Source organism: Aplysia californica, unplaced genomic scaffold (genome assembly GCF_000002075.1).
Source record: "Aplysia californica isolate F4 #8 unplaced genomic scaffold, AplCal3.0 scaffold00822, whole genome shotgun sequence".
Classification (NCBI taxonomy): domain Eukaryota; kingdom Metazoa; phylum Mollusca; class Gastropoda; order Aplysiida; family Aplysiidae; genus Aplysia; species Aplysia californica.
In genome coordinates this window covers 155,225-175,521 of record NW_004798092.1, presented here as the reverse complement: position 1 = coordinate 175,521, position 20,297 = coordinate 155,225, and the positions used below count along the sequence as shown (strand labels likewise).

The 20,297-nt window shown below is 39.2% G+C and overlaps 1 protein-coding gene across 1 annotated transcript; it reads right to left on the bottom strand.

Moving 5' to 3' along the window:
- Positions 1-257: 257 nt before the first annotated feature.
- On the bottom strand, positions 258-19,729 carry LOC101849798. The gene is made up of 10 exons (XM_035972742.1): positions 19,635-19,729; positions 13,964-16,725; positions 12,944-13,091; positions 11,113-11,828; positions 9,575-9,922; positions 8,607-8,787; positions 7,352-7,481; positions 6,651-6,920; positions 5,087-5,242; positions 258-3,980 (listed from the first exon to the last, which is right to left on the bottom strand). The coding sequence occupies exons 2-9, from the start codon at positions 16,653-16,655 to the stop codon at positions 5,111-5,113; spliced, it is 4,617 nt and encodes a 1,538-aa protein (XP_035828635.1). The 5' UTR covers positions 16,656-16,725; positions 19,635-19,729; the 3' UTR covers positions 258-3,980; positions 5,087-5,110.
- Positions 19,730-20,297: the final 568 nt, after the last annotated feature.

Genomic DNA, 20,297 nt, shown 5'->3' with positions numbered 1-20,297 from the left:
TGAGGCTTCCATTCACAAGCAGTGCGCACTGATTGCACAATGACTTGACGATCGATTCTTTTGAGTCTGTTCATCGAGCGGGTACCCAGCTAGTCTATTATCATTTCCCAACTGTCTTCCTCACTCATGTCTTCTCCCCACAGCAAGACAACAGCTACACCAGCAGAAACCAGTGTAACTGGCTTACAAACATCCACATAAAATTGAAAGTACTAGATGAGAAAATCCAAAAGTTAAAGCAAAGAAGTCATAGGAAGCAGCCTTTAAAAAAACACCATAAAAGCTCACAATGTTTGATTTTGACAGAGGAGCAGGAAGAGATACACAATTTGAACACACACACAGTGGAAAATTTCCATCTTGGACAATAAAGTATCCTCTTATCTTATCTTAGTGTTTGTGATAGCACTCAGCTGATCTATGCAGCACTGAGACTCTTCACAATCATGAAAATAGAAAACAAAGCTCCTGGAACATTTGGACGGATAATGAGAATTCTAAAAAGGGACAGCGGGTGATACGGTACAATAAATAAACTGTTCATTTTGCCATTAAAGCTTTTTACGAAACATTTTTGTTAACTCTTTCAAATTCAATAAATTAAACAACAGAGTGCTTTGTTACAACGCCTTTTCCCTTCTTCAAAGAAACAAGACTATGAAGAGAGCAAGAGGTTGGGGTTCAAAATGTGTCTTTGAGCCTGTTTTCAAATTTATCCGTCACACAACTGCAGTATACACCAAAAAAAAAAAAAAAAAAAATTCCTAAGAAATGTGTCAAAATACAAATATGATACTGAACAGTGACTGGAAAAAAAAAATAAATCAAAATACAAAATGCCATAAAACCAAGGCCATCATCATACTTGGTGGTGGCAAATATGGGCACATTAAAAAGTTCAAGTACCACAAGACAAAAAAAGAATACTGAACGGTAAAAAATTGTTTTATATATATCTCAAATCACAGAGCTTGAGCACCTATTTCACAATGTTAATTTAAAAAACTATTTTGTTTAAAGCACCAGGAGTGAGATTCGACACATTAAGTATATAAAGTGTGAGACAATTTTGATTTGAAAAATAATTTTATGGACAAACATCAAATTAATAAGAGCACAAATGACAAGGTTTCAGTGGAAAAATATAGCACAATTTATATGGAATGCCTTTTCACCCATTCTTCAATTGCTATCCGACTGTACATTAGAAAAAAGGCATCCGCTTGCCAAAGAAAATCTTCAGTTTCATGGACACTCACAACGCTTGACTATTGTACATGTATTGCATGTGTATTGTGTATAAATACCCGTATTTATCAGAAACATAGGAGAAATCCAACACAATGGACAAAGTAACACATCGCCATCATGAGACTAGTTTACCCGTGACAAGTGGAATCAGGAGAATCTTACGCATGAAACTTTAAAAAACTATCTTGTTAAAGCACCAGGAGGGAGATTCGACACAATAAGTGTATAATAGAATAAAGTCTGAGACAATTTTGATTACAAAAATAATTTTATGGACAAATCTCAAATTAAAAAGGGCACAAATGACAAGGTTTCAGTGGAAAAATATGTTACTTAAAATAGCAACAAATATGGAATGCCTTATCACCCATTCAGTTCAATAGGTACAGAGGATGAAAAACAAAAATTGTTGGGACGGACAAACATACCAGATCATAAAGTAGTGTACACACACTGACATCTCTGACCGCGTGAGTACGTATGTTGTATTCCACACGAGGACAAGACTCTCTTAACTCAAAACTGAGTTCTGTGACAACCAAACAGGTGCCAACTGGCTATGAAAAAACAAGCTTGAACTGCGTAGAAACGCAGGCAGGGACTCAACGGATATTTGTCTAATTAATGCACCTTGTATAGAGACTATTTGCATTTAAACACAATGAATGCACATAGAGATTAAAATATAAATAAATGCATAAAAACAGGAATACACTACATTTACAACAAATAAGAAAACCGGATTTCTGGATGTATCAGGAAATTCGACACCTTTGCAATAATAGGTATCAGCTTTCCTCCAAAACTTCAAGTCCCACAAGACTCCAAATCTCACCACCTTACCCATGTCAAAATAATATTCCAAAAACCCTCTCAAGATCTACCCCATGCTCAAGTTCTTATTTGATACTCTCAAATAAGTTTGTTCCAGACTTCTTTGAGCTCATCAGGACAAATCAGGACCAAAAAAACCCACTGGTGCACATGTGTGTGCGTAAGGGGAAGGGTGCTCACAACTCTCCTGGCATCACATTATACATTTGATGTCTAGCAATATTTCTTGAACATTATCATTTGCCGGACTCTAGTGTTTCTTTTGACCTCGTCAATCGTATTTGGTGTGCTCGCCAAGATAAGTCAATAGTCCTTCAGCTCAGAGTATTATCTACAACATTAATCCTGCAAGGAAGACTTCACATTTGACTCTGGGGACAGGGGTCCATTGACCCTAATGATAACTAACCCACACTCTGGGTGCATGTCCACAAAAAAAACCTAAACAAATATTTCAATAATGCTTTTCTCAAGGTCATCATCAGTATAAATAAACCTCAAGGACAATAGACAAAAGTAAATAGGCCAGCCAGATTTTAACTTTTCCAGTTCATAAAATACTAAGTCTTTATACAAGGGGCAAAAGCTATATAATGATTAGCTTTACAACATTGCACCATTTAGTATAGCACGAGATGCAAGTTGATGAGTACATTATGCGCTAAAGTCCACCTCCTGTGATAAAGTGGAAATAGATTTAGCGACCGCTGGGCTTTGAATAGAATCAGCAATATCTCCACTCCATACCCTTATTTTTTCTTGTCAATAAGCTGTTTGAATGTTCTAATGCCAGAAGGCCAATTGTACCTATAAAAGTTTTTGTGTGTGCTATTTTCAAATTTAGAATTTGAATTTACAATACAAAATATTTCTCAAGCAAATGCAATCTGTGTCACAGATTAAAAAACAGCAATTTTTACGATTAAATGTTCAAAATTTTGGGCTTAGCACATCTGAACAACAGACCAGCATATATTGCTCACCCATTATATCTAATGTTAGAACAAACTAAAATGTTGCTAGACACAGATCAAAGGTTTTTGAAGGTATTGTGAGTCCTCTCTACTGCAAGCTGTGACATGACTATAAAAACGAACTATTCCACAGCAGTACGCAGCTACTCCGTGAATGCACAGCTGCCCTTTTTAGACCCAGTGGAAACGCACAAGCAAGGACTAAAAAAATGTACAGGTCTGCCTATAACATCTTATATCAAGAAGTCAGGCAAAATCCAGACAATTTCAGAAATCCTGACTTCCTGATTTACCCAGATAATCAAGACCTCTGTGAGCTGAAGATGTCCGAATGTCAGAGCTGTTCACATGAAACTTCATAGAAATCCACAGTAGCAAGACCACAAAGCCCATTTGCTCCTGTATGGTCCGGTATAATATCCACAGAACAAGAGATACTGGAAGAAACGGATGGGCACAGAAGAATGATATCCTGGATGTGAAAATTCCTGAACTTCTGGCAAAAGTTCAGCCAGATATTATGTTCAGCTTTCATCCTGTCTTTCTCGCAACAAGAAATTCAATTTCAGTCCTTGAATTGAAAATACACAACAAATAAAATAACTCCATAACCCAGAACAGCATGATGTCTTTCCAGGAATCCAGGAAAAGGGGCACAACTCCAAGATAATCCACTCCAACAAGATAATCCAAGAAAACTCCGGAATGAGTAGCACTTGGCACGTATACAGCATACATGGCCTCGATAATGTTGACAAACACGTCAGAGTCTCTGAGTGTGCTTCCATGGCTGGTCAGACAGCAGGACCAGCCAGGTAGAAGTGCAAGGACATTAGGCCACGGTTCACAGAAGTTGGCCTGATGACGTCTTAGGACAAAAGGTCTGCTGGACACAATTCTGAAGGCTGTGTATAAAGATACCTGAAAAAAAAATTATATGAAAAAGTCTTAGAGTTTGAGTAAAGAGAAAAAAGAAGCAGCACATTGACACATTAATGGTCATTTAGTACAGGCAAGAAGGAAGACGGATAAACAGAAACAATAGAGGGAAAGAAAAGAATTAGAACTTACCAGTGGCGCCCCCCAACCACTCGCACTAAAGTCTTGTAAGCTGACCGTTTAACCCTATCCGTACGCCCTGGGGTCATTCTGTACCCCCGGGGTTGTATTCTTCACATTTTAGAATACTTCTAGTACGAAGATCTCTTTGAAACTTTCAGTATTTCTCAAAAAATCATTTTCACAGACAGTTATGCAAAGCATGCGGATCGGACAAACGAGTAAATTTCCTCACTTTCAAATTTCCCACATCGTATGGATACGATAGTAAAACATGACGTACGGATAGGGTTAACATAATGATATACATACTGTTCACATAAATCAGCAGGACACTAGGAAATAAAAAAACCAATTTAATCAATTGAATGGATAAGAAAAAGGGTAAAGGGAATGACCCGGAGTTGTTCAAGGATAAAACAAAATATATGCATGGATAAAACAATTGGAAGAGTAAAGGGAATGGAGAGGGGAGCCAAAATACAAAACAATGCTGCACCTTGTTTACCTGCCACAAGGTTACTCTCCTTAACATAAAAGGTTAATCTAGTATAGTATAACTGATTAACGGTGCTATCAACATAGGTCATGCAAGGGTTATGAAACTGTATCTTTAATCCGATCAAAAATTATTGCCAAGTATGTTTCATTTTCCAATTCAAGTTATAAAACTTACACATACCTTTTTAGCACCTTAATTTCGTTTCCTAGGCCAATTTCTCAGATAAAAATAATAATCCTTTCTGGGCCAATGGTGTCAAATAAATCATTTATTCAAGTATAGTTGTGATTTTCAAAACTTTTATTTATAATTGGTTTAGTGAGATGTCACAGAGATTCCTGAACTTGAAAGAATACAGAAAACGATACACAACAAGAGAATCTCGTACACGTAGATTACACCTTGAAAAAGTAAACAAATGACACTGTTCAGTGCCAGTATGCTCCTCCCACCCACTGTAACATACCTCTAGCTGTCTCCACAGTTTCGTCTACACGCCATACATAGAGCGAGTGTTCTCCCTGCACGCCTTCAGCACCTCGTCCACGTTCACTCCCTGCAGCTTGGCCACCATCTCAGCGGTGAACAGAGCAAAACCAGGATGGGAGAACTGAGGAGAACCCTGGACAAAGGAAAACAATGGACAGCTGGTTAATATTAATAATTAGCATTTGTATAGCGCATATCCCCGCTCGACAGCAAGCTCTGCACGTTTTACACACCATATTATTACCCCAGCAGACCATAGAACACTCAGAAACATTCTCAGCTTCCCGGGAAGCATACAGAAAATGTTAACACTTAGCTTAGTCCCCTCAGCTTCACCACTGTTCATATTCCCTAATTCCTGAATTGGTTTAGTTTTAGTAAGAATTTAATGCCATTTGTGATACAAATAGGTCATATAAGTGCCGAAGATTAAAGATGTTACTAGAGAGTAAAATACAAAGAAAAAAAAGTAAAAGTAAAAGAAATAAGGGACAATTGACCTTTGATAAGAAAGAAGGACAAATCACATGAGACCACCCACTTTCTGAATTACTGGCAAAAATAAAGGAAAATATGAGTGGCAACAGGTACAACAAAACAAAAGAAAATCACAAGAGATACTCCACTAATCCAAATTGATTCTATGAACTTCAAAATATAAATGGAAGAAGTAAAATAATGTCACATTTGGTACATATGAATTTTTGTCCCAATCTTGAACAGGAAACACGGATAATTTGTTTCATGAGAACAAGCATAACATCAAAATAATGACTAATTTGGGTAGACAAGATTTCTGGCTAGTGGCACTCTGTAATCATTCCTGCACGTGAAATTGTCTACCTGTATGATACAGTAAGGGAGCAATTAGTATACAGGAAACTGGCGAAAGGTGAAAGGGAATGGATCTGGGAACAAAACAATACAGTCGGAGGAGTCACAAGACTGACCAGACCGTACACAAAATCAATTATTGTGGCTCATCAGATTTTAGTTTTAGTATGTGTTTTACAGAACTCACAACACAATAAGGGGAAAAAGTGCCAAAGTTTTAGTTTTTGTTTTAGTAAGGTTTTACGGCGCTCACAACTGCAGAAGGCCACATGAGCGCCAAGGGGGGATGTCAACAGAGAAGTCCAAACGAGGAATCAGGCTTATTCTGCTCACTTAAACTATCAAGGCACCCCGGAAATAGCAGTTCACAAGAGAGTGACAAACATACAAAAGTAGTCGAGGAAAAATGATAGTAAGGATGAGGAAAGAAAAGGCAGCAGTTCCCCCTATGTTGTTCCGGCACAGTATGAGCATGCCATTGATAAATCAGCCCATTTACAAAATTCTACCGTGCATAAGAATATGTTAATATCTCCCCTTTGGGAATGGCCTAAAGACAACTTCAGTCAGTAGCACTGCCCTGAGGGAGCCTAAGTTTGAAGGTGATACTAAATAGTAACACACAAAGAAAAGACAAAGGAGAGACAAGGATGACAGACGTTTGATAGGCGCAAACCACAAAGTCAGAGCACCCGCTAACCACGAACTAACCAGAAGAACAGGGTATGAGGTGTTTGAGGGTTAAAATAACATACATTATGCGCGGTGCCTGGGACAAAATATGGAGCATCTGTCTCCAGCAGAAGTCTGTTCAATGGCAGATTTGTGGCCGTGTCGATGGCGCTGGTGGCAGTCTTGTAGGAGATGAGAGGGGTCAGACCCAGCCACAGGTTGGGGAACATGTTGAGCCAGCGCTGGGCGGTGGGCCAGTTGCGGGTGAAGCAGTGAGCATGGATCTTGTGCTCCCGAGGAACAATCTGGAAGGAAAAAAAACAGAAACAGAAATAAGAAGTGTAATTAGCACATATTGTAATGATAAGAGAAAAAAATAATTTAAACATTTGTGCCTGACTTCAAGGCTGCTATAGAACTTTTAAGACAACACAAAAACGCTTCTTGAGCCACAAATCAGAAAATGGAGTCGGCAGTTTAAAATAAAAATTGATGTACATTAGGGGCTTTGGTTCATTGATATTTCAACCCTAATGAGTCTTGTTTTCTTTAATCTTTAACAATTTGTTTGAACGTAAGTCACCCTATCAACACGTCTAGGGAAACTGGTTCCTGTCAGACATGTCACAGAAAGCATGGCAGAGGACAGGACAAGACACAAATATATGCATAACAAACGAGACAGAAACACACGCTGCAGAGGTTTCAGACACAGAATATTGCACTAATCTCAAACCTCTTTCATGATGCTCAGACAATCGTCATCCGCATCACGGCAGTGGATAACCAACGGCAGATTATGTTCGACGGCAATGTGCAACTGGACTCGAAAGACTTCTTTTTGCACAACCTTATGGCGGTCAAATCTGAAATACAAAAAGAATGTAACATTGCAGCCACAAATTCAGCACAGTAACATTTTTGTATCTAAAATGCCCTAGAACCAATAAATTTCCTTTCAAATAATATGAAATCACACCATCACGGTTGAAGAAACGCAAGTCTGTCTTCAGAGTAAAGTCCAACTCAAAACTAAAACAGTTGCGGGTATGAGAACTGGAAGAATAACGGAGAGTAACTTTGAAAGCAATATGTGGCTTCTGAAATACCAGGCAGACCATTTGACAGAAATAATTGCTGTCATGTACATAATATCAGATTTGTTGTGGAAAAATAATCGTCTTCACAAAACCAGTTGCATTAACGAAAAACTGAAGAAAGAACCATATTTCAGCCTCTCTTTAGCGGGGCCTACTTACAGCAGGGATACCGATGTCTGACTCCCTCACATTACTTTCAGTAGCTTACAGGAGTTCAATGCTATGTCGTATCAAAATCAGCTGTGACATATTTACCAATTATTGAACAATTCATAGGTCCTTAATCACTTAATCTGGGGCTCCACCTAATTCGACATAAAAAGGTTTCCTTGACTATTTTTTCCGAACAGAAAAAGTGAAGTCCACTCGTTAAATTTTATTATTTCATCATGCTTGTTATGAAAGATGGTAGAGTGCAAATGGAACTGTGCAAACTTATCAATCTGTTTCTCAAAAAAGGAATTTTTGCTGTTGTTCAACTTTCTTATATAAATGTTGTCATTTCTGAATTCTTAAATCCAGCATGTTATATATGAACTGAAGATTTTGGTGTTTTTTTTAAGGTTTGAGTAATGAGAAACAGATTGACACAGTAATGGTAATTAAATGCTGGAAAGACAGACAGAAACAACAGAGGGAAAGTAAAGAAGTAGAACCTACCAGTAGCGCCCTCCAACCACCCACTATGAAGATTTTAATAATATTTTAAAAAACTTGCAAATGTACAACAGCAAACAGAAAAAAAAGAGGACCAAATGGATCTCTAATAATTCAGCAAAAATCTTTTCTCCAAATTTCAGTCTATTCTTCTCGTCAGGACAAAGTCAATTCCTTGTTATTTTATTTCAAGATGATCCCATCAGACTGTGAATTCCTGTATAAAGATCTTACCCGCTAGAATAATCAAGACCAATTTCTCCTAAAGCCACTGTCTGTTTCAACGAGAGGAGCCTCTTCAAACCAATTTGGTGATTTGTCATAAACTCTGTGGCACTCTTCGGGTGGCACCCAAAGGCAAACCAGACACCTTCTTCATTCTGGAGAGCTCTTATAGTAGGGTACAACGAAGTGTCTGAAAAAAGAAATAGCATGCAAAGAAATGAACAAACTGACATAAGGGACTAGACAAAATAGTTTTCAATTGACCTTATGAAAATAATCATTTCAAATTTTGGGGAAAAGAAAAAAAAAGGTCAAATGTTGACCTTGGAAAAAGGTAAACAATAATGCATGAAGATTAATAGTTCAAAGCATAAATCAATTCATCATAATTAGCTTTCTATCCAAAGTCCAAAAAAAATAATTCATCAGCACGATCTAGACTTCCACTAAATATCATATGGATTAAGAAAGAAAAAAAAGAAAGAAATTTGATCATGAAAAAAGCAACCAGCCACAAATAAAATCTATCTTTAGCTTTTGACAAAAATCTTGGCCCGAATTTCAAAACCTGTTCTCACAAACACAAAGTAAATTCCCAGCAAACTTATTTCTAAAACGTCTCTCTTAACAGACACATGGGCCTGTAATGACGTGATTAAGCACAACAATGTGCTTTAAATCCTATATTCCATTACCTTTTAAAACTCAGTACCTACGCACATCACAAATGGACACATAAAAGAAAGTAGTATTGCCACAAGAAGTGACATAGTACAGGAATAGCGTTGTATATATACAGACAATTTTTTAACATCGCAGCAGTTTGTCAAAAACACATTTATAACCCCTTCCTGCCTGCCTGGCCCGATACTGTCATATGAGCACTTTGGTAAAATTGGGAGCAGGCCTGGCAGTGGAAGAGTTAAGTAGCATGGACAAGACTAAAAAACTCCACTGGAAAAACTAAAGGCGCTCACCTGTGTTGAGAAATGTTTTTGGATTACAAAAAACTGCCACACAGCCCTCATAATTCACAGGAAATGTGCTGGAGTGTTTCTCTCTGAACAACCCATAAGACGTATCCCTGTCCAGTCCCAATCGAGAGTACATAAAGTCTATGTGACAATGCGAGTCAATGAACTTGTGTTGGTACTTCTTGCTGCCTTCTACGAAAGCTGTCGCCCAGTCTTGAAAATCCGAAAACTTTGCGAAGGGTTGACACACTCGAGGAAAATCAATTCTGCGCCAGTTTGTTTCTGCCTGAGCTCGTCGCCTGCTGCCAGAAGAGGTCACAGAACCCTCAGACTCAGATTCCAATCGCTTCCCTAGGAAATAAAAGCAGCAATGGGACATTTGTACCAGAAATTGTTCCACAGAAAATATTCAGCTTCATACAATTTCCTTTTACAGTCAGAGAAAAAGGAAAGATTAAAGTAGACACAAACAACAACAACGAACATTACAAACCAAAAATAAGAAATACATGCAGCTAAGCACAGACTCTTAAAAGGAATCAAGTTACTCTATATTTATCAAATTTATCTCTGTGAGGCCAGCCAATGTTGTAAAATTCTGAGGTCAAAATTTAAGGCCAATAGGCATGACAAATATTGATTATGGTAATTTGTTTAGGACTTTTCATTTTTTGTTAAGCAAATAGGTGAGAGAAAGTGATTTCAGGTAGGCCAAAGTAGCCAGCTCTAAGCAATTTGCATATCATTTAAGTGTGAATTTGATCCTAATCCTAACCTATTAAATACTCCAGGTCGATGCCTTTTAGAAAGTTGTCAGAGTGAGGTGTCAGAGTGAGGTAAAGGCTGTACTTGCAGCACTTTATGGGATTTTGCATCATGATGAAAGTTATGTATGGATGGTCTCACATGCAAATATGCTAATAGCAAAAAATGCATAAATCCTGTCTAAAAATTACAATTCAAAAAATTGAAAAGAGGTCAATTACTGTCGATATTTATCTTTTTTTTGGTAAATGTTCTAATACAATTCCCTTGCCATATTAGAGTTAATATTTCACAGATGTGATACATAGCGGTTTTCTTTCCCCGAAAATTTGAAAACCAAGGAAGTATCTTCACTGGTGAGTACCCCATACTAAAATTTCGATTTTCGTAAAATTGTAAACAAAAATATATATGCAAATGTTTTATTCTTTAAACACTGTTTTAATCTCTCATAACATAGTCCAAGTGTAGAAAGTGTTTAAAAGAGCTTGAAAGAGTTTTATATAAGTGCAGGGAGGGTTTTTAATTATAAACCAGGTAAACGTCTTAATAAAAATATCATTTGAATGCCGCAGATTTTCAACTATTGCTGGAAGTACTGTAACTTGTAAGTTTAACACATTCAGGGGAATACTCTAATTTCCATTTATTCAACTTCAACAAAACCAAAAACTTACAAATTAAAGTCTCTAACTTTATCAAATAATTAGACCCTATAAAAGCAAGTAATTAAGGACAGATTTTCTATGTAGATACACGTACAAAACAGCACCCACCTGTGAGTGACCTGTTGAGAGAGTCTCTTCTCAGGTCAGATGAGTCATAAGTAGATGCATTCCTCACAGGATCAGATCTGCGTCGAGACTTTGAGTCCAAAAAGGAGCTCTGTTCCTGGCGTGCCACATTGTGTAAACCTTGAGTATTATCTCCTTCATTCTTACATGGAGGTGACAACGGGGATTGGGTAGCTAAACCCCAAGCACCCTTATAACCACAGCCAATAGGTGGAACCTCCTCTTGAGTAGTACGAGTGGAACCTATACGAGTCAAGGTTGGCATAAATTTGTGCCGCTCCGCTGGACTGGGAAGAGAAGTCGCCTCACGAGCAGCGGCGGGGAAAAGAGGGGTTACTTCACTTGAATGTAGGCCATCTTCGTCCTCCCTCTGATATGCCCTGACAGGCTTCTTGTTAACAATCTGAGACGTCGTGCCTTGACTCTTCGAAGACGGGGATGTGGTCCATTTATTTGACAACATTTCTTGGTTGAGGAAATAACTCACTGATCCTCGATAGTTGGCCTCTGCTTTTCTCTTGGCTTCCTGTTTGCTGGACTTAGATGGAGGCACTAAAGAGGTTTCCTCAGCAGAAAAGCTGCTGCCATTTTTGTCTGCTTGATTCCGGGACCGGCTGGAAGAACGACTTCTCTTGCTTGCTGATGAACAGGAAGACCGTCTGTCATTTTCCAGTGGGGTACTTTTAGCACTCACTTCTCTGAAAAGGGAAAAAAAAATTACAATAAGAACAAATTCGGCTCAAAGACACTGCATTCTTTCACAGAATGTGCATTAAAAACTTTTTAAAAACATTATACAACATCAAGCATAGAGAAAAACAAATATTCATGACAAGTCAGTGTGCAAAAGTTTTTTGCTGAGGACTTGGTTGTTGCAGCTGATGAATATATAGCAAGGCCAGATATAATGAACAATAACTGGGTTACGCAGGGATCTGCTACAGCAATTCCCCCAGCAAAGCGAGACAGAAAACCTGTCAGTACAAAGAAGAAGAAATCATAGGATAAAATTTTTGTACTAATGGTAATAGCAGGGTGTAAAAGATGACTATCCATTTATCAAGTGAATATATACACAAACTATGTAAACTTTTGTACAAACACCAGTACACAAATATTGTATCCCAAGTGAGAGAATATATACTTTTGAAAAACAACCATTACTGGTAGCATGAAACTGCAAAGAAAAGCGCACACATCTCCTCAACTGTAAACAGTGTCTTCAAAGAATTTTCTCTCTCAATTACTTCTAAACAGATTTTGATGCACAGATAGAGGGTTCAAACTGTACTACTGTACCCACTGCAAAAATACGAGATGCAGGTTTTCTGTTTTTGTATGGAGCAAATAGTCTAAAGACACACTATATGTCCAGTATGTCATAACCTCCATGGCGTATGTTGCCAGTTCAGCTCTCAACTTTTGTACCGACAGGTTTTCTATCTCGCTTTGCTGGGGGAATTTGCTATAAATAGCAGATCCCTCCATAACCCAATTATTGTTCATTATATCTGGCCTTGCTATATATTCATCAGCTGCAACAACCAAAAAGTAACACTTCAGAATATCTCTTCAACACAACAGGAGAATCCTATCATTGTGCTCTATGAAATTTCCAGTTTCTCCATTAAAGCTGTGATAGCTTATGAACTGGCCTGGCTAAGCCTTGGCGTTTCCCAAACCAAAGAACAAATTGTGACGACACATAAAAGGCTTTTTAATTTCTGGATTTATCTGGAAAATGGGCATCTCTGATTTACTTCAAATTAAAGAGAGAGCCCAACGATCATTACTAAATAAAGAAAAAACATACCTAGTATCAAATAAGGATTGCTGGGCTCCGATCGCACCATCATACTCAGGCTTAGGGCTGTATACATGCCTTCCTTCAACACCATCTTTCTCAGTCAGCTCTTCTGGGGGAGATGACGACATTCTCTGTCTTTCTGGATACCCTCCAGCTGGAAATTCACAAAAGAGAAAAAAAATTTACATTACTAAACAGAGAACAAAAAAAAATTATTTTTTTTAATTTTTACACACACTTAATACTTTATTATATAATTTTCAAAATTTTCAGAACAGGAAACCTAGTAAGAGTGAAAAAAACTATCCTGAGAAAATCTACAGCGCGTTTCTTTTCAGGTCACTCATGCAGTCTCCTTGAAGCACTTCAGAGCAGCTCTGTAGACAAAGGAAATTAGTTTAGCACTCAAATCATTTCTATAAATTTTCCCCACTTCAGTTGTGAAATAGTCGAACCCATCCCCACTTCGGTGGTAGTAAAATACAGTCAAACCCGCTCTAAAGACCACCTTATCCAAGACAATCACCTTTACAGAAGACCACTTTCCACCCCCTACCCTCCTCCCCAATTTTTGCTATATTATATATATAGATAATAAATGACACTGTCAAAGAGGACCATCTGTCTAAGATTACCATTTTTCCCATCCACAACAATGAGTGATCATCCCAAACAGGTTTGACTGTAATACCTTTGTACAATTAGAAAAACAGAAACAAAACACAACAAAATAATAATTTTTTTTAAAAACAAAACAAACGTGTGCATCATCAAAAGCAGACCGATGGTCTCTGGCACAAACCACATAAGTCCAGGATTAGTAACAGCAACTGAACCAAAAAACTGTCAAAATAATCAGCCTTTTTCTCCCTCACTTCTCAAGAGGCAATAGAAACACTTGAAAGTATTCAAGGTATCAAAGCACCCAACGTCACCCTGATAAACAATCTATTGCAAAACGGCGAGGTTTTCTTCACTCCAGTGGTTTGTGCCGGAGACCAGGGCCAGACATGGTACCTCACTTACATGGAAACATCCAAGGACCGGGCCACTTGTCTCTTCCCTCTTGAGCCCAAAAGTTATGCTGACCGTCCCCCGACTGACCACGATAGTAATGTTGCGGCGGGTAGTATGCCTGTTGTGAACTGTCTGGAGCGAGTGAAGCACCAGCTTCCCTGGATGTCCCATACATCATGTGAGAGTACCACTCGTGCCACTGGGAGAACGGGGGAGCTGGGGGTAATACTCCATGGGGCGACGAAGAATGCGGTTGGGACCGTGACGGGGGAAAGCGGTGAGTGGGAAGTGGTTGTGGTGGTGGTGCCCAACCATGCATTTGTGGTGAAATGTTTTTTCCGTAACGACGATGTGTTTCAGATTCTGTTTCCGACGGAGCAGATGGTGGAGAATAATGTGGACCAGCGGGAAACGACGGGGATGTTTGAACGGTAATCACTGCATTCATGGGAACAGAAGCCTGACGGCTGTGAAGGGTTTTAACATACTTTTCAATCTCCTGCAAGGACATCTGTATAAATGTGACAACGTCGTCTAGAGCACGGTCCGACCCCACAGATTCCACAGGCACTCTGAACTGCCGGGGCTGGAATGAATCGTGCCACCAAGGATAAGGAGCCCCCATCATCCCTTGCATGTAGTCCTCACGGCCCCCCCATCCTGCAGGGCCTCCCCACCCAGAGTACCACCTTGTCATGTCCGGATACATGGGGTTCACGAAATTATGGTACGAATGGTACGGGTACGGCATCATTTGCTCATGCTCATAGCCTGATGGAGAGAAATTTCGCGCATGCGACCTGCCAAACTCATCGCTCTGAGTGTGATCATTAACTTCTACATCACTGCTGATTTCAGAAACAGAGCTAGTGTACTGAGTTTCAAATGAATGCTTTGAGCACAAATCGGAGGTGTTACCAGACTCCACACTAGGTAACTGTCTGCCTTCATCTTCTCCATTCATCTCCCTTTGTTCTTCTAGTCCGGACTGCAAATGGGACTCAACGCTGTCTAGACTCAGTTTCTGCACTCTAGCAGACAATGAGCCTTCACAAATACTTGCAACTTCTTCTTCACTCTTTGCGTCACAAGACACTGAAACTCGATCAGAATCTGACGAATTTTCTTTGTCTCGCTCAGAATTGGAAACAAAGCAATGTCCAAGTTCTTTAGAGTCTTCAGAGCTGGTGTAAGACACTCGTGAGTCAGTCACTCTGTCATCAAACAACTCTAGAGAATTTGTGTCCTTCTCATAACTGTGAAACAAGCCTTTAATAGTTTTATTAACAGATTCCCTGACATCTAAGGCTTCTGCACTCTCTTCAGCCTTTTCTTTTATTTCATGGTCTACATTGTTGGCAAATTTCGTAGTAACAACGGTAGTACACCAAGAGCTCTCCTCAGAAAACTGTTCTTGAGATGCTGTGTCAAGACGAGGATTCCCTTCTCTTGCCTTGACTGACCCAGAATTACTTAAGTGAGAGGGAATGTGGCAATCCTGCCTTTCTATCGTTTCATTTTCATTTGGGAAATCCATAGCTTTTTCAGCCCCAACGTTCTGATTTGAAGTATCTTCTTCTGTAGTTGGCGTTGGAGTCACATTTTTGCAGCTAATATCACAGACAGTCCTGCCAATATCAGTGGAAACAATGTTATTATTTATCTTATCTGTTTTCTCATTTGCCTTGGGTTCTCTTGAGCCTCCAGCCTCCCCTCTGGTTGGATTCTGCCTCCTTCCATCTCCACAGGGAAAAGTTGAGCTTTTGCCATTAGTACGTTGGTTACTTTCTCTCTCTGCACAGGCAGTTCTACTCTGAACAGTAAGCTGCTTCCCTGAGAAGATTTGCCTTTTCTCTCCACGTTTCATTTCGTTACGAAATTTCATATTGTCTGCCTCAAAGTTATAGTTGCGGCTGTAGCCCCTCCTTGAATGTTTCGTCTTCTCAGTTCTCTGTTTATTTCTGAAATCAGCTGACTTGACTGCTTTATTGTCTTCATTATCAAAGTCTTTTCTTCGAAGGCTGGACGCACGAAGCCTTTGATAGGCAGGTAGTGGCTCAATGCTCATAAGAGACTTGGGTACCTGCACTTTACTAAGATGTTTAGTATTTGAAATGACATCTTTTGTACAATTTTGTGTTCGGTCTATGGAATTTTCATCCAAACTGTCCACTTGGTGTTGAGCTAATGGCGCACTTTTGCTCTCAGGTCTTGTATTTCCATCAGGGGCAGGCACTGCACCTTTTAGAATGTTATTTCCAAGTTTACACCCAGCGCTGCTTTTTTCAGCTTCCTGACTGGGATGCTCTGAACTAGGAATCACATTGGTATTTCCGTCTCCATAGGAAGACTGCGTCATTCCATTAGACAAACTAGTAGGTGATGACCTTGACTCACTGCCCAGAAAGCTTGGTGAGGATCTCTTAAACCTACCACGACCTCTCAGACTCATGCCTCGTGGCTTCTGACCTTGTGCGGGTGCAGTATTGCATCTTCCAATGTTCTTTAACCCTTCCCTGATGATGTCATTCGTACTACTATCCTCGGCAGACAAGACCTCTACAGAAGTGAAACGATTGTCATCACCAGACCTCTTCCTGTCCTCGCCGCCCAACTTGTTCCAAGACCCCGAAGAAGACATTGCCTGGTTCAAAGACTTTTTGAACAACAGTGATGGACCAGAACTATTTTCGTCACTCATCGTTGATGTAGACAGAGTGAGAGGCACTCATTTACCTTTATTACTCTAATAAAAGACCATTCTGGCACATCTGGGAAGTAACAAAACAGAGCATGAGCAGAAAGTTGAGAAAGGATAAAAATAAAATCACTTGATGGTTGACAAAGGAATTATTATAATATTTACAAAAAGAGTAAGTTAGGCATAAAAAGATCTGATATAATGAATACATAATGGAGGAAAATGAAAGTGATGAAAGAGTTTGGATGGCATAAAATTATTAAACTAGTTAAAAACATGATTTAACGTCTTCGCCTATTTTTGGTCTGAATAATTTACAACCTTTCAACCGCCGTGAAAGAGCATCTTATTCTAAGTCTCGAGCTCATGGTCATGTCTCGTTATGTTCGTACAAGCTCTCTGTTCCTTGAACCATATTATTGTGTGCAGAGGGGCCAGCCATCGTTAAGTGTGTAAACAACGAATGGTCCGGCCGGCGGCCGGTCCCACATCCCGCTCAGTGTCGGTAGTGAACCTTTTTTTTTACTAGAGAGGCAAAAAATGTTTTTACATTATTATATAAATACGTTCCCAACCACATGCGGCAAGCCACATTTTGGCACTCCTGTACAATTGCGGTCCTGTTAGATCTAACACTAAAGGAAGAGGCTAGCCGTACTTAATGACGGCTAGACTCCGTACTTAAGTACGGCTAGACTCACAGTCACAGTCTAGCCGTACTTATGCTTAATATGATGGCTAGACTGACCATTTACAAAAAATAGGCCTACTGAATTGTAAATATACATTTTTAGTGTGCAGTACCTAAAGTATTTGTATTTGAGACCAAACCAGGTGCCTTAATGACAGTGCATGTATTTTAAACCTCCTGTTTTCTAATGTTAATAGGGCCTAAGATAAGTACGGCTAGACTTCTTGTCTAGCCGTACTTAAGTACGGGTAGACAGCTAGGCTAGCCGTACTTAAGGACGGCTAGACTGTCAGGCTAGCCGTACTTAATATTGATGGCTGAATTGTAAATGAAATTTTTAGTTTGCAATGCCTAAAGTATTTGTATTTCAGACAAAAACAAAAGGTGCCTTACTGACTTGCATGTATTTGAACCTGAATAATTACTAGATCTAGATCTAATGAGACCTGTGTACTTAACAGGCTTGAGTCGATTGGGCCAAACCTAGATCTAAGTACGGCTAGACTGGCAGTCTAGCCGGCTAGCCACTTCGAACACTAAATCACACAAGCAAAGACTTCTGGATATCGATACCGATTTAAATATTCGGTATCGATGTTTTATCAGTAGATCTAGAACCTGGGGGGTAGCATTTCACAATGATTTGATGTTTTGGCGATTAGGATAGATATTTACTTGAAGTTTAGCCCTCAAATCAATGCATCTATGTATTGTGTGGGTGCATAAAATAAGTAAAAATTTACCCATGTTTTACATTTTACATATATTTATTATTATTCGTTCCCACAACATGCGGTAAGCCACCAAGGCCAAGGGCCTAGGTGATTTTATAAGCCTACGAGAGGTCAGGGGGGAGTCCTCGTTTCATGGCCACACCGAGACATGGGGTTTCTCACGGGGGGTGAGAATAACTTGTAGATTTCTAGCCCTAACAAAATCATGGGGGGCTTCAGGGGAGCATGCCACCCTGAATTTGACCATAATTCGATGTTTTTGCAATTAGGTTTGATTTGTTATCTCTCCATAGCCTACTAGAATCTAGATCTAGATTAGGCCTATCGATCAGCAAAGCGCATGAAAAAGTAGGCCTAGGTCTAGATTTCTCATCGTTTTGAACCAGAAGTAATAGTTGGTGGGGTCAAAATGAATATATATATTATATCTCTAAACGGGACCGCAATTGTACAGGTGTGCCCTCATGGAAAATTCATCATAGATTTATCATGTCCATGTGATTAAATAATCGTCGTGACTATTTCTCCTAACGTTCGGGAAAATAAAGTTGAACTCTATTTCTCCGCACAGTTTCCGATCTCGAGATTTTTGGGGTTATTTGCGAGATTTAGGCGTCATCCTTTCATTCTGCAATTTTGTGAGGACTGTGAAGAAGCATTTTTTGTATCAAATTCAATTTCTAGAGCTAGACCCTAGATCTAGAGACTTTTAAAAGCCTGAATATTCAGATACTTCAGTTGTGGTTGGGGCAACATTTCCGGACTATACTTCATTTGAAAATACCTTCAAAAAAATGTACTGCTCGACCTTGGCAGTTTAGTAACCTAAATTATTTTGCATTTAGTCACCCAGCAAAAACTAAAATCCTTCATTCATGTAAAAAAATCCCTCCACCCCCCACCACACCTTACACACACACTGACACACACACACATTCACACTCACAAACAACATGCACACACACTACACACACACACGGGTCACTCCATTCGCTTCAACAAATCTCGAGAACGGAAACCGTTCAGAGAAGATATCTAAAGTTCAAGTTTATTTTCCCGAACATTCTGAGAAATAGAATCTAGATCTAGATTCTAAGATTCTAGAGCCGGCCATAATTTTCAATTTAGTTATGAATTTAGAATTCATTCAACAAACCTACCTCACCAAGGAAAATTAGGCTCTCTCAGACTATGATCTCTAATCTAGAGTCTAAATTCTAAATCTAGTCTAGATATCTAGATCTAGAATAGAATGTGCAGCAGGACTCTTGAAACCTTTCAGACTCCTGATAAAGCGACATTAGGTGGGAAAGAACTTCAAAAAGATGAAAAATGGACTTCGAACAAGACTTCGTAAAGGTGTGACCTGTTGAAGTTGAAGGCTGTTTGAGTTTGGGCCATTCATTTGAAAACAACGTAAACGAGGCACGTCTTTTCAGTCTTCTAACTTCTGACGACCTCGTGCTTTTGTTAGAAAAAGATAAATCTAAAGCTATCTTGATTCTTGGGGGTACTATTCCTAGTAATTAGTAATAAAACAAGAAAACGCCATACTTGTACCAGTCTTGGAGTAAAAATCCTTCCTTCCTTTCACTTTTCAAGTATGTTGAACTTCCGCGCTGGTTTTTTCCTTGAACATCATCCCGCCGTTGGTGTTTCTTTTGTCGGAAGTTAAAATTTGGACAACGGGCCAAAGAACACTTCGATTTCAAAAAGTTGATCTAATTAATAATTGTTACCAATTTATTAACATTGCCCAAACATTATTTTGTTGGGAGTTCTGTATTTTAAAATAAATTAATAGGGAGATAAAATTAACTATGGACCTAATTTCCTCGCTATATGATTTGACACTTTTACTATAGGCCTTCGTTTATTATACGAATTGTTGTTGATTTCCGAAACAATTTTACGGGTTTGAACAACAGGAGCTGAATTCTTGTTGCGTGCTGGTAGATCTACTAGATTTCTTTGTCTCTATAATTATATACTTTTTTATTAGGCTATAATGTCTTGTGAATTTGTACTTGACCTAGCCTTTCGCAGGGACTTGTAAGAGGCAAATAAATGCTAGCCTAGGCTCGTCGGAAAATAACAGAAGTTCGGGGAGAAGGGCGGAGGGGGGGGGGGGGGGGGGGGGGGGGTTTACGTGTTCACGTGTTCACATTTATTTAGTCACACCTTTGCCAAATACAAAAGGGTACGCACCTACTTTTA

What these genes read in the sequence shown, in the direction of transcription:
- LOC101849798 (XM_035972742.1), bottom strand. Translation starts at nt 16,655, where the DNA reads ATGAGTGACGAAAATAGTTCTGGTCCATCACTGTTGTTCAAAAAGTCT. An exon ending in CAATCCTTATTTGATACTAG is followed by an intron (nt 11,829 to 12,943) that starts GTATGTTTTTTC and finishes TTCCCTTTTCAG; the next exon opens with AGAAGTGAGTGCTAAAAGTA. An exon ending in ATACCCTGTTCTTCTGGTTA is followed by an intron (nt 5,243 to 6,650) that starts GTTCGTGGTTAG and finishes TCCTTTGTCCAG; the next exon opens with GGTTCTCCTCAGTTCTCCCA.